Genomic DNA, 14,580 nt, shown 5'->3' on the forward strand with positions numbered 1-14,580 from the left:
GAGAAAGCCCCCTGGTAGTTCTCAAAAGTGAATAATACAATAAAGGTCAGCTTTTAAAATACCATGTGTTTTAATACACATTGATGTTTTTCAGTAGGGCAGCTAGAAGAGAGTAGCTATTTTGAATTAAGAAACATAAAGTAACCATGATCTTGCTGATGTGACAGATTATGTCGTTGATGGTACGTTAAGTGAAGTGTATAATTTGCCTGTCTATACATCTTCATCCAACCCTTCCCCTAAGGTGTCTGAAGCCTCCCCCTCCTCTTATATACTCGCAACAACCTACCAGGTAGGTTAGGGTAAGCTGGCCATACTAGGGTGACCTTTAGGCTCCGAATAAGCGATGTGCTGAGGGCGTGCGCTTGGCTGACGGATGATGCCTATTTTGAGGTGCGTGTCCTCTCCCCCTCCCCTTTTTCTTCCGGCGACTGAAATACGTTTGCGTGGATGGAGGCGGCGCCGTTCCCTGTGATAATCCAAGAAGGCGGGACGGAGGCCGGGACAAGGCCTGCCCGGGGAAGGAGAGGGTTTGTCTCCGCCTCGCAGTGAGTCGACGCTGTGTCGAGTTCCCGCCCCATTCTTCTGCCGCCTTGCTTGTCGCTATCGCCTCCGCCAGAATGGCGCTGAGTCTGACGGTGAAGTCCGCGGAGCCCCCTCTCGGTAAGTGTTTCATACCCAACCCCACCATGTGTACGCACGCCCCAGGGCCATTCCCTTGCCCCCTTCTAGGTCCTTTCAGAGGGCAGATGAGGCGGAGCGTGTTGCTGCCATGTTGCATCAGACGGCGCATGTGAAGCACCGGGCCCGTCCATTCATCGCTACGGTCACCCTCTCTGGGTCGCAGTAGTGTCCTGAGAAGATATTTCTAAGCACGGCCCCGGTGTGGGGGAGCATTGAGCAAAGGGCTAATCGTACTCCCCCCCCCCCCCCCCCCCCAGCTCCGAAGACATGAGTCGAGGCTGAGAAGGAAGCGGGGCGAGACAGATTGGGTAGTGACGGGGAGAGAAAGATCTTATAGATGAGCAGAGATGGAACCAATAAGTTAAAGAGCAGTCAGACGTTACAATGGGGAAGGAAGAAGGTTGGATGAGGGAATGGGTTGAGAGTGGCTGACACGTGGCGCGAATGGTGGCAGAGCAGGGAGATTGACAACTCGGAAATCTCCGGGTTGGATAGGCCAGATGCTTCTGTTTTGTGTCTCTGGATTATAGAGTTATCTCTTAACGCCCTTTAATCACCTACTTTCCTCGCAGTCGAGACTATGAAGGATGGCATAAGGCAGGATTTTTTTTTCTTGTTACTTTTCAGCAAAGCGCAGGTTCTGTTCTGCAATTGTCCCTGCAGAGCCAAAGGTGATAGTGGTTGGAGATCGGTGATGGAGCATATGAGTGGCATGTGTGTATGAATTGTTGGACTCTCCTTTACACACACTTACTCCCAATCTCTGATTCTCCCTGCATATATGTCAGGAGTCCTTGGGTGGGTACTGCCTCTGCCTTTTATTTAGTGCAGATAGAAGGAAGCTAAAAAATAAATCTCTGATTTCAGACCAGGTTAATTTTTGAACAGTTGCTACTGTACATAATGTATTCTCTCATCAATTGTTGAGGATATGTGCTGTACTAACTGGACTTGTATCTTTCACTTTAGCTTTAAGATCTTCCTCACTCACTCCTGCTTGACTCACCTCCTAATCCATAAATAAATCGTATATTGTCATAACTTGAGTGGGACAAACTTGGAGGAGAATTCACACTTTGTGAAAAATACTTATAAGAACACACGTCTTTAAGGGTATTATAAAAGTCACAACAGAACTTTTACATGGTGTTTACTATGTCTCTTTAGCGACACAGGGTTTATTTCCTTGCTAAATTAAGGGATGCTTTTAGACATTGTGGGGTGTAGCTCAGGAAGATTTTTGCTTAGTCATGGGGTTTCTATAATTATAGGATGTCATTTGTCTCCAAAACTGACTGTAGACTGTAGTATAGACTGTAATAAATGGAGTGAACTTGCTGGAATGACAGCTTCGGTCACTTAGAAATGGTTGAATGTGCTGTACTGGTAATATCACAGCTATTTGCCATCTACTATTGGCTGTGAACTATACGCTGAGTGATCTGCTGATCATGATGACTTGAATACACATAAACACATTTATGCAAAAACTATTGATATGTAGCTTGATTCTGTATATGTTTACTTGACAGCTATTCCTGCTGGGCTTAATAGAATTTACTTCCATATGATTGCAAATTTCGGCATTATCTTCAAATACATTCCTCTGGGCTCCCCTGCCTTTTAATATCCTTTACCTGAAATAATGTAGCTATTTTAATGCTGAATTTGCCCTTGAGTGCAGCTTCCCTGTTAGCATGTTTAACCACTAGATGTTATTTAGCTATTTGATCTAAAAAGGAGTTTCCCAAAAATGTTTGATTTATGATTTGGTTATTGTGCAACATGCTTCTATATGTGCTTCCTCAGAAGTAAATTCCAGTATATTCAATGTGTGCAGGATTATAGGCAGTTTTGTAAATTATTATTTCCAACAACTTGCTTTTTAATTCACATAGACATTTTCATGTCACTCTCTTGTCTTTTTGTCTTATGTATACAAACAAGTGTAGCAGCCCTAAGAGTCCAGACTAGTTTGATCTCATAAGAACTTGGAAACTAACTAGGATTGGTGCTTGAATGGGAGACCACCAAGTTAGACTGAGGCTGCTTTGCAGAGAAAGGCAATGTCAAACCTCCTCTTCTAATCTCTTTTAGTGTTGAGGAGTGTTGAAGGCTAAGCCAAATAGATTCAAGGGTAGCTTCTATCCAAGTGCCGTGGTTAGGCTAAATGCAGGGTTATGAATGGTTATTTGTTTTTAGATGCATTTAAATGGTTTATGTATATGAGCTTTTTTTGGGGTGTTGATGTGTTGGTATGTTTGTGGAAGAGCACCTCATTTCGTTGCTCTCATTTTCTTTTTTGAGAACAATGACAATAAGTCTGTCTGTCTGTCTGTCTATCTATCCTTATCTATCTATCCTTTTCTATCTATCTATCCTTTTCTATCTATCCTTATCTATCTATCCTTATCCAATCTAATCTTATCCAATCTAATCTGTCATCTATCTTGAAAATCCCATAGGATAGAACTTTATGGGGTTGCCATGAGTCAATTGCAGCTTGATGTGCTTTACCTTGCAAATAACAGTAGGCTCAGTTGCTCATGTTCATGTGTGTGTATACTTTTTAAAGAGTTGTTTTCCTATTAGGAATGAATTACCTGTTAAATTCTGCTCCATTCAAACAGACCACCTTGGAACACAGTCTTAAAGAGCTCAGTCCTAAGCAGAGTTATGTCTTTCTAAGCCCACTGAGTTCACTGGATTTAGAAAGATGTAACTCTGTTTAGGATGACACTGTTGGTACATCCTTTGTAGCTCTTGAGATTTAAGGACTTGTTAAAAAAAGGAGGATCTGGGTAACTACTGATACATCAGCTTGATGTCTATAGCTGGAAAAGCACTAGAATAAATCATTAAACAGTCAGTCCTGGAACATTTAAAAAGGGTGGCTGTGATCACTAACAGCCAGCATGGGTTTCTCAAGAACAAGTCATGTCAGACTAACCTTATCTCTTTTTTGAATTTTACTACTTGGCTGTATTAGGGGAATGCTGTAGACCAGGGGTGTCAATGAGGGCCGGATCTGATATAAATGAGACCATGTTGGGCTGGGCCATGCTGGGTTGGACCGGTCCATGTTGGGCCAGGCCATGTGTGTACCTATTTAAGATTAGGTAGCAGAGATATCCCCCAGAGAGCACTGCGATCAGGGACAAAAAATCTGTTGTCTGCCCCTGGCCCAAAAGAAGCCAGGCTATGTATAACGAGATCTAGGGCTTTTTCGGTGGCAGCACCAGAACTTTGGAACACTCTCCCAGAAGCTATAAGGGCCCTGCGGGATTTGTCTGCGTTCTGCAGGGCCTGTAAGACCGAATTGTTCAAACAGGCTTTTGTGGTTTGATCGAAAAAAGGCTGCCACCGGACATCCTACAGAATGCTGGCGATCTTGGTCGAGAAGTCAATACCGCCTATACGGGACTGAAATAGCGCTATAGAATGGTTTTAAAGTTAATATATGTAAATTATGGTTTTATTGGATTGATTGTTTTTATAATGTTGTAAGCCGCCCTGAGTCCGCTTGCGGAGAGGGCGGGATATAAATGGGAAGTAATAAATAAATAAATAAATAAAAACTTTATAAAAGACACAGACAAACTCAATTTTTTTAAAAATAAAAACTTAAAAACATGCTTAAAATGTTAGCACTCATTGATTTTAAAGGTGCTTTCTTTGTATTTCTCCCATGGATCCAGGGTACACACATGATCTGGCTTTTTCCTTCCTTCCCCAGGGAACTGGTGGGGGAGGAGCCTCAGCCCATAGAAGGAAGAGAGGCTTGGCTCAGTAGCTCTGCTGTGTGATTGAGAGAGCATGGCAAAGCAAGCTCTGCCTCCCCCCTTCCTCCCCAAGGGAGGGACTTCAGCCAGTGGAGAGAATAGAGGTTTTGTTCTGTAGCTCCTGTGCAATTGAGCAAGCCTGGCAAAGCAAGCTGTGATGCAGAAGGAAACAAGATGTAGGGAGAAGGAAGCAGCTGACAGCCAGTTGCTCAGGGGCCTGATAGGAGCTCCCTGGGGGCCTGATTTGGCCCCAGGTTACATGTTTGACACCCCTGCTTAGACATTGTTTATCTTGATTTCAGTGAGGCTTTAATAAGGTTCAATATACTATTCTGTTAAAAAGTTGGTAAAATGTGGATCCTGTTACTGTTAGGTGGATCTGTGACCAGTGTTCCCTCTAAGCTGAGTTAGTGTGAGCAAGTTCACAGTTTTGTGAACACATTTTTGTCTTAGCTCATGAAAAATGGCCCCAGAGGAAACTAATTTTTGCAGTAGCTCAAAACTTAATGCTAGTAGCTCACAAAGTAGAATTTCTGCTACCAAGACTTCACAGCTTAGAGGGAACATTGTCTGTGACTGGTTGATCACACACAAAGAGTGCTTGTGAATTGTTCCTTATCCTCTTGGAGAGGAGTGAGAAGTGGAGGACCTCATAGATCTGTTCTTGGGCCTTTTTTATTCAACATCTTTGTAAATTATTTGGATGAAAGCATTCTTATTAAATTTGCAGATGATACTAAATTGGGAGGGTTAGAAGACAGAGCTTGGATACAGGATGATCTTGACAGGCTGGAAAATTTGGCTAAAACAAATACAATGAATGGGGATAAATGTGAAGTTCTGCATTTAGGTAGGAAAAATCAAATGCATCATGGGATGGGGGAGACTTGTCTTGTGTGTGAAAAGGATCTAGGGATCTTAGTAAACCATATGCTTTTGTTGTCAGTAGTGTGATGCGGTAGCTAAAAAGGCCAATGCGATTTTGGGCTATATCAACAGAAGTATCATGTCCAGATCAGGCAAAGTGATGGTATTGCTTTACTCTGCTGTGGTTAGACCCCACCTAGAGTATTGTGTTCAGTTTTGGGCACCACAATTTAAGAAGGATATAGACAAACTGGAAAGTGTCCAGAGGAAGGCAATGAAGATGATGAGTGGTGTGGAGGCCAAGTCCTATGAGGAAAGGTTGAAAGAGCTGGGCATGTTTAGCCTGGAGAGGAGGTGGCTGGGAGGTGATATGATCACCATCTTCAAGTACTTGAAGGGCTGTCGTATAGAGGATGGTGTGGAGTTGTTTTCTGTGGCCCCAGAAGGTTGGACCAGAACCAACGAGTTGAAATTAAATCAAAAAAGTTTTTGACTAAACATTAGGAAAAACTTCCTAACAGAGCAGTTTCTCAGTGGATGAGGCTTCCTCAGGAGGAGGTGGGCTCTCCTTCCTTGGAGGTTTTTAAAGAGGCTAGAAGGCCATCTGACAGCAATGCTGATCCTGTAAATTTAGACTGGCAGGTAGGGTTGTACCAGTTCTTAGTTCTCATGGCCCTTTCTTATACGCCCAGGAAAATGATTGCTACTTTGGGATCAGGCAGCAATTTTTTTCCCAGGCCAGCTTGGCTAGGCTGGTTTGATATTGATCTGGTGCTGAGTTATATATCTTAATTTTATATGTATTATTTGTTTTTTGTTGTTTTTTAACTTATTTATTATGAAGTTGTTTAAGTGTTGTAAGTCACCATGAAACCCTTTGGGTAAGCCGTGACTAACACCCCCCCAATAAATAAACAAAATTAGCTTTGCACTAGAAGTTTTGCAGGACATTCCTTTTATGGGATGACTCCCTACCTACTGATGTGACCTTATTTTCTTCCTGACTCCCTCTTGTCAACCTCCTCCTGCTTTTGAACTCTGTGTAAGGGAGTTTACAGGCTGAGGGCCACTGCAGCTCCAGATGTCAGAAGCAAACATTAGGTTGCAATAGTTGTTGTAATCATTGTGGCCTGTTGTAATTGTTGAGGGCTGTGTTAAGGTATCTCAGAACTGTGGACAGTTATTAAAGTTTAACCCTTATAAAGGCTAGATGAAGTGTGTAATTGGGATAAAGAGCTATTGAGTATAATGAGTATATTAGAATTATGCATGACAAACAATACATATCAGAAACAATATTTACAGTGTTTCTGCCTTCACAGTGTTTTCTTTAAAAAGTTCACACCATACTCTTTTAACATTTGGTTCAGATATAATATCAAACCATGTTTTATACTAACTGTAGTCTAAGTTCCAAAGTATGGTTTGTATTAAAGACATTTAGGCAGATCTCAATTTATACTCCTTGCTTCACCCTAGTTCCATAGGAATCCCCAGATACTATTCAAAATACTTAGCCTTGCCCAATGGGTGACTACATATGTATACATTTTATTGTTTCAGGTGGTTTCATCTATATCTGAAGTTGGGTTTTGCTGCTTCCCCTCTGTCTTCTTGTATAAATTGTGTTGCATAATAATTGCTTGGAAGGATTTCTTTTTGACATGGTGGATGAAACCTATGAAATAGAGGAAGTGACTGATGGATCTCCACATGGCCATTTTTTATTTAAAAGTGGCAGTTGGAGAGGGATGGAGATATGGCAGTGGCCAAACAAAAATGTGAGAAGGGAGTTCCATGGGAAACTGCAGCCAGAGTAGTTTCATTTTTAAGCAATATTCTCTGAGGCCAGGCAGTTTCCATGGGCTGAAATCTGGATTTGTTGGATGTAATTTCGAGCCAAGTTCTTGCCAAACAGTGGCTTCAAACTATGGTTTCATGTTTTGGTTTGTTGACCACACTAAAATCATTGCTGGTTCTTGGGTACTGTCCAACAAGCCAATTTTTTATGTTAGTTCTGAACTATGCATAAGTGTCTTCATTTAACTGAACTGTGTTCAGTCAAGTGTAAAATAATAGCTTGAAATTGGTTTTATACAGTCCACTCTAAATTCACAGTTAAAATTCCTTTTTTAAGAACTACCATAATTTTAGTAAAAGTCAGCATGGTTTGGAGAGAGCTTCCCATGACTTTAGGAATGGGCTTTGACTTTAGAAATAACTGAAGTGAAAGACTGAGTATGATTCAGCTGATGTGGCCCCATTGATTTAATGAAAAAGGATTAAATCAGTAGTGCATTAAAAATTGCAGATCATGCCCTTGCTTTGGGAGCACTGTAAATTATGCAGCATTGCTAGAAAATGAATGTAAAGTTAATCCTTGCTTTGATTTTTCATGCTTCTACCCTAAAGACTTCCAGGATCATATAGGATCAACTGATTTCTTCCCTGAGCATTTTGGTCTTGGAGTGATAAGCAGATGCTGAGTTAAAGCTGCTTTTAAAAAGAAAGAAATCAAATTCTTTTATTTTGATTATGAATTATTTTCTTTTTTAAAATCAGGAGCCTTGCTGACTGCAGAACTTGTGAAAGATCAAGTTAAAATTTCAGTCGAAGAAGGCAAAGAAACCATCCTGCGGGTATCTGAGTAAGTGCCTTGTATCTCTGCCATGCATACTTTTAAAAGACAGTTGTTACTCACTCTGTTTAATGGAGAATGGAAGAAACAGTTATACAGAATTAATGATTGCATATACAATTGCTATCCTTTGCATTCCAAAATTATCCTAAATTTTTTATTGCTCCCATTACTGTAAAAGCCCTTGCTCAGATGAATGAAGCTGTCATTATGGTGCTTGGGGGAGAGGTGGTCTCCCAGATATGAGAATCTAAGGCCGTGAAGGGCTTTGGACATGATGGCCAATACTTTAAACTGAGTTTGGTAACAGGTGGGCAGCCAGTGGAATAATATACCCTGTGGCATTGACCTTGAGCAACACCACAAGAGAGAATGGGGCTGAATTTTAGCCATGCTGGTGCCAGTCAAAGGAAAAAGGAGGGCAAGACAGTCGCTCCCCACATGGTGTCAGCATTAACTACATGGTGGCAGTGGTCTGCAGCATTCACCAGAGTAAGCAGTAGTGCATTGGGCTCTATACAGCAAAAGTCTATGAGCTGGATCTTCTTCCTGCCTTCCCCTTCCCCAGACAGCCTGCTGTTTATCCTTCTCTTCTCTGAAGATTGGGATAGCCTTGCAAACAAAACAGTTATTTTGTCTGCAGCAAAAATAAGGAATCAGGTAAAACTGCTTCTGTTTCCCTCCCCTGCTGAGAGGGAGAAAGAGACTCAAGCTGCAGCCTTCTTCCCCCACCCTGTGGCATGATTTACTTGCAAGAGTTTCTCAGTCCTTAAAGGAGTTAGGATAAAGGACAGGGTGCTTCTGTGAGGGAAAGCCAGTTCCTTTCACTAGCTGTTTCACTGGATGCAACCCATTATATCTGCCTCTCTTAATTCATTAGTGATTCTTAATGTCAGTTGGGAAGTGGCATTGTATGATTGTTCCTGGACTAGACATTCTGTGCAATTGTTACGCAGTGTTTTATGCCTTTTTTCTATTGTGAAATAGGTCAGACTATTGATTGGGAATGCTAAGATGATGTCAGCATAGCTTAAATTCGGGTTATTAATGAGAACATTCTTTTGTAGAACTGTAAAGTTGAATGAGGTGTGAGTTGTAGTTAAGAAAAAACAAGGATAAAATTTCTGAGGTATATATCTGTAGTTGGTACAGAATTTATTTGTATCTGTTCCCTGGAAGGGCATTCATATGAGCACAAAAAGGCATGCGCATATAGCAGGTGCTTTCTGACACCCCTCCCCCCCCAAAACCAGAATTCCTTCATACTGTATCCTCAGCTGCTTTTGAAACATCTTCCAGTTCCAGCAGCGGCTTGTTTATTAGTTTAGTATATTTCTGGAACTCCTATAAAACATATCTGGTCTCCCAATATAATTTAAAACCAAATATATAAAATAACAAATCATTGAAACAGTGAATAAGAGCCACCTCATCTCTTCTAGCAGCAACAGCGGTAGTATCTCCTAAACCCAGATGGAACAGGTAGATCTTTAAGCTAGTGCAGAAGTCCCTTGAGTATATGGTCAATTTCCATTCATATTTGGATGCTATAGCAGAGAAGGCCTTCCCTCCCTGCCCCAGCCAATCCAAGCCTAGTTTTCTAAGGAAGGCCCTTCATGCAGCTCTCAAATCCTGCTTTGGACGGTGTGCGGGAGGAGTGGTCAGTCTTTCAGGTACTCAGGAATCTACAATCAAGAAAAAAAAGTCATGAGTTCTTAGTTGTGTGTATATAGAGGCAACCACAAACTACTGTGGATCACTTTTGAGTGATCCATTTGTCCTTGCACTAAGCTTTCTCCATGACAACAATATCTCTTTAAGTGGTATTTATAATAAGAAGCGTTTGCTCAACAGGTTTCCAAAGCTGTCTTGTTCTGAATCAGACCCATGGTCTGAGAAAGTCAGTATTGTCCATTCAGACTGGCAGTGGCTTTCCAGGGACTCAGGCAGTGGGCTTTCCATCACCTACTTCCTGGTCCTTTACCTGGAGATGCCAGGGATTAAACCCAGAGCCTCCTGCATGCCAAGCAGATGCTCTACCACTGAGTTATGGTTTCTTCCCCAAGTGTGAATCACTAGTGTCCCACTGAAAGGCCTGAAATCGTACTCATCAACAAGGTGTTAATAGTATATAAAGAATACTTGTGATGTTTCATTCAACAAGAGCAGCTATTAGAAATTTATTATTGGACCTAGCTGCTGAGGCAGAAACTATCAAGCCCTTTTATGACATCAGAACAGCTAAGCCAGTGACAACCAGAGCAGTTGTGATACTTTTTCCTGCAAAACTCTGTTCTATCAAGCAGGATTAGCTGGACAATATATAATGCCAAGCCATGACTTGTGGTTGAAGGGGAGCAGGGATTGTATAAGCAAGCACATGTATTATCCTTGTTAATTAAAGCAGATTTATCTAAGAATAATATTCAGATCTGTTCATTGGGTCTTAGAGCTGGATGTTCTTAGGATTGCAGTGTTAGGTTTGTCCTGGTCTGTGACGTACTGTTACTTTTGGTACACCTGAACTAGAAGAAAATATTGTAGATTATTTATTAACTGAAAATAGTTAACATTTTCTGTTGGTTTTGTCCACAAATCTTTAATGGTTAGTGTGGTAGGGCCAATTATAAGTAGGTGAAAGTAAATGAATGAAGTTATTTAATTTACTTGAAAGTGTACCTACTAATTAAATTCTCTGTGTAGTTGCTAGTTTGATTTTATAATTTGTTCTGATACAGTTACATTCCAAGTGCAGATAAACTCATATGTGTTTCATTTTTTTACACAGTCAAGTTACATTCACTGATGCAACTTCCATAGCTCGTTATCTGGCCAGAATTGCCCCTTCTGCTAGATTATATGGATCAAATTTGCTGGAGCACACTGAGGTAGGAAAAGTCTTTTGTATTAGAAATTGATTGGAACTGCATTCTTTCTCTGCCTGATGAGCCTCTTAAAATCACAGAATATTATTGTTTGTTCCCCTTGGCTTTTATAATGTATTCTGATATTTGTCCAAGCCTTTAAGATCAGGGACTTGTGTGCAACTACTCTCGCAGTTAATATCTTGACAGGCAAAGATATTTCCCACAGCTCACTTCAGTTGACATCCTGGCTGCAGCATTCTGCACCATTTCAAGTTTCCAAGTACATTCCAAGGGCAGCCCCGCATAGACTGCATTGCAGTAATCTAATTTAGATGTTACCATGACATGCGCTACAATGGCCTGATATTTTCTGCCCAGAAAAGGCCACAGTTGCTTAACCAATTGAAGCAGGTAAAAAGCACTCCTAGTCACAGCTGCCTCCTGTTATTCCAGTAATAAACTTGGGTCTGGGAGCACTCCCAAACTATGGACCTGTTTGTTCAAGTAGAGTACAGCTCCATCCAGAACACATGACACCTTAAATCCTTGGACAGTCGTTCCACTCACTAATAGCACTTCAGTCTTGTTGGGATTAAGCTCCACCCCAAAATTGCCTGGTTGAGGGTTTCTCCAGCCTCCCTGGAATTTGCTGGAAGCATGAGCTAGTGTATTGGTGACAGTTCAGCCCAAATCTCCAAATGAGTTCACCCCATGGTCTCATGTAGAAGTTGAAAAGCATGGGGGACAAGATACAGCCTTGCAGGACCCCACAGTCAAGGGCCAAGGGGCTGAGCAGCAGTCCAGTGGGACCATAAATTGAAACCAACTGGAACCACTGCAAAATGGTGTCTCCTGGTCTCAGCCCTGAAAGTCCAGAAGGATCCCATGATGGCTAGCACTGGAAATTGCTAAGAGGTCCAGGACAATCTGCAGCGTTCCACCCCCTCTGTCCATTTCCTGGTGCATGTCATCCATGAGGGTGACCATGACTGTTACAGTTCCATAACCATTCCTGAAACTGGATTAGAAAGAATCTAAGCAACCTGCCACATCTAGGAATCCCTGGAGTTGTCCAGCCACCACCCATTCAGTCACCTTGCTCAAGAATTGTACTCTTGAGACTTTAATAATTATTCAACTCTTCTGGGTCCAGGGTAGATTTCTTTAGCAATGGATTCACAAGGCTAGGGCGACCACCCCATCTTTCAAAGAATATTAATTATCTCTCAGACTCAGTCAGTTAGCTCCTTCCCCCAGCAGACTTAAGCAACCAGCAATGGTCATATACAGATGTCTTAAACTTCCAAGGATCGTGTTCACATCTTCATACTGAATAAACTGAAAAATATTCCAAGCAACTGGACAAACTTTTTTGGCACCTGTTTTTGGCACCTGTTTGACCCTGTTACTGCTAACATAGAATTTGGGTTGCCATGGCAACCTGCAGGGCTGTATAGAAACTGGTCTCAATGGCAAAGATGCAGCTGTAGCCAGGAGAAGGAGGGGGCAGTGGCATCGATGAACAGGAGGAGCAAAAACAAAGAGGAGGGGGAAAGCAAGAATGGAAGGCAAATTGCTAGAAGAGAAGGGGGGCATTGGAGCCCACATGGGGAGCAAGAAAATGCAACTTCTCATAGGGTCCCCCTTTTGTTTCTCTCCTAATGATCAGTTGATGGATTGGTACTATGGACTTTTCGATTTATTTTATATTTTCTAAAATGAATACACTTCTTCACTTTTCTTTATTGGTCTTTCAAAGTGATTTAAAATGTAAAAGAGACACACTGCATGTCTTTATTAAGACAGATCTTAGTCAGTTTTTATATGATAGAATTATTACCTGCCAGTGAGGAAGATTCTTATACTATACATATGAAATAGAAGATTAACAGATTGTCTTAGTTAAAAGTGAAAAATTTACATCAAGACACTCATTTTTTCTGCTTTCTAATGTGCTAACCTCCTTTGGAAATGGGGATTAATTTTCTGTCTCTTGTAAGATAGATCAAGATGGGTAGCTATGTTTGTCTCTAGCTGTAGAAAAGAGCAAGAGTCTTACTCTTTTCTATTGTCTCTTGTAAGATTAGATCTTCTTCGTGGTCTCTGTGCAGTCCCACACATGGGGTCTTGCCGCAGGCAACGGATCTGTACCTCTGAGTTCTAACAGCTCACCTATAGCGCTTTTTGGCACGCTTCCCTCCCACTCTGGGGAGCAGGCACCGACTGCGCATGCCTGGAGCGAGGGGGAGGCGCCATTCCCACTCAGTTTCTTCCTTTCCGCCGCCCGGACAACACCTACCTCATTGCGCTCCTCTATAGTTCGTCTGTCGGTATCGTATTCTTCTTCTTTAATTCTTATTTCCTCTTATCTTTTCCCCTTTTCGTCCACAACCCCCCCCCAAAAAAAACAGTTACCGGTTTCTGCGCTTACTATCTTTCTCTACCCCCCCAACTCCCTCCCTTCCTTCCTCCCTTGTCCGGAGTGTATGGAAGGGAAGATCACTTTTAAAAAGTGTCGGAAGTGCGGGTCGAAGATTCCTACTTCTGATGGGCATTTCTACTGCCTCTTCTGTCTGGGGGAATCCCACAGAGTCAATACCTGTCCCCATTGCGCCAGCTTCAGGAAACAGGCGCGAAAAAATCGAGTGGCTAGACTCCAGAGCTTCTTACTGGCGAAATCTCTTCGGCCTATGCCTGCCTTGGATTTGCCGCCTCCCCCAAAAAAGCGAGCGGGAGATCCGGCTGCCTCAGCCACTTTGCACGTTGCAAAAAAGCATAAGTCCGACAAGAGGCCTTCCAAGCATTCCAACGGCCATAAGGCTTCGAAGAAGTCTCGGGCTTTGGATTCGCCGAGGTCGGATCTGAAATCGCGTCATCCGGATTCGCCAAGACCATGCAATCCGGCTGCGACGGCTTCCGCTGCGTCTGCTTCGGTTCCAAGGAAGCCCCGCGACCCGATCCCATCTACCTCGGGTTCGGCGTCCACTCTGATGGCTTCGGATCCCATCATCCCGTTTGAGCTCTCGGCGCCGTCCAACGTCATTTCCGAGATGCCAGAACTGACTCCTCATTCTCCGCCTAGGGTGGAAGTCATCCCGATCGGGTCCCGCTCTCCTTCTATTCACAGCGAGCTACCTGATAACATCCTGGAGTCTGACCCTTCGCCTAAAATGACCCGTTCGAGATTTAAGCCGAGCTCTTTTCGGGACATTGCGGTCTCTCCGTTATTTTGAGAGTCTTCTATGCAGGTCTCTACCCAACGGGTCCAGTCTCGTTCTCCGATTCGGCGTTGTCGCTCCCCGTCGCCGTACCAGGATTATCATAGAGGTCGTTACGACTACTCCTCTCCTTCCCGGTCACCGTCTCCTCATGGACGTCGGATCCGCCAACGCTACTATCGTTCCCCGTCGGAGCTGAGTCCCCGCAGATCCCGTTACTGTGATGTCGACCTTGGCTGAGACGTTTCGACTCCTCGAATCCGAAACCTTCATGATTCGCCCGTTACCACCCCCAGACCTTGGACTACCAATACCAGTACCGTCATGAATCCCCATACTACCCTTATGATGACCCGGAGTATGTTTCCCACTGAACCCGTGAGACCTATCAACCTCGTGAACCGTCCCTTCCCACGACCTACAGGAATATGTCTCCCCTCGAACCTGTGAGACCTACCGAACTCGTGAATCTTCTCAAACCCGAGTCCTTTCCAAACCGTCTGCCACAGTATCCGTAGCCCCGA

The 14,580-nt window shown here is 43.0% G+C and overlaps 1 protein-coding gene across 12 annotated transcripts in view; it reads left to right on the forward strand.

The window, feature by feature from the left end:
* Positions 1 to 418: 418 nt before the first annotated feature.
* The window catches only part of EPRS1 (glutamyl-prolyl-tRNA synthetase 1), an 85,975-nt gene continuing 71,813 nt past the window's right edge, over positions 419 to 14,580 (forward strand). For 9 of the 12 annotated variants that reach the window (XM_060246375.1, XM_060246419.1, XM_060246411.1 and 6 more), the window contains exons 1-3: positions 419 to 663; positions 7,896 to 7,980; positions 10,760 to 10,859. In XM_060246375.1, coding sequence (XP_060102358.1) covers positions 621 to 663; positions 7,896 to 7,980; positions 10,760 to 10,859 — 228 coding nt within the window. In that variant the 5' untranslated portion in view covers positions 419 to 620. The remainder of the gene's footprint in view (positions 664 to 7,895; positions 7,981 to 10,759; positions 10,860 to 14,580) is intronic. The other 3 variants (XM_060246402.1, XM_060246454.1, XM_060246436.1) reach the window with 1 other exon arrangement.

The sequence above is a fragment of the Heteronotia binoei genome, chromosome 1, assembly GCF_032191835.1.
Source record: "Heteronotia binoei isolate CCM8104 ecotype False Entrance Well chromosome 1, APGP_CSIRO_Hbin_v1, whole genome shotgun sequence".
NCBI lineage: Eukaryota > Metazoa > Chordata > Lepidosauria > Squamata > Gekkonidae > Heteronotia > Heteronotia binoei.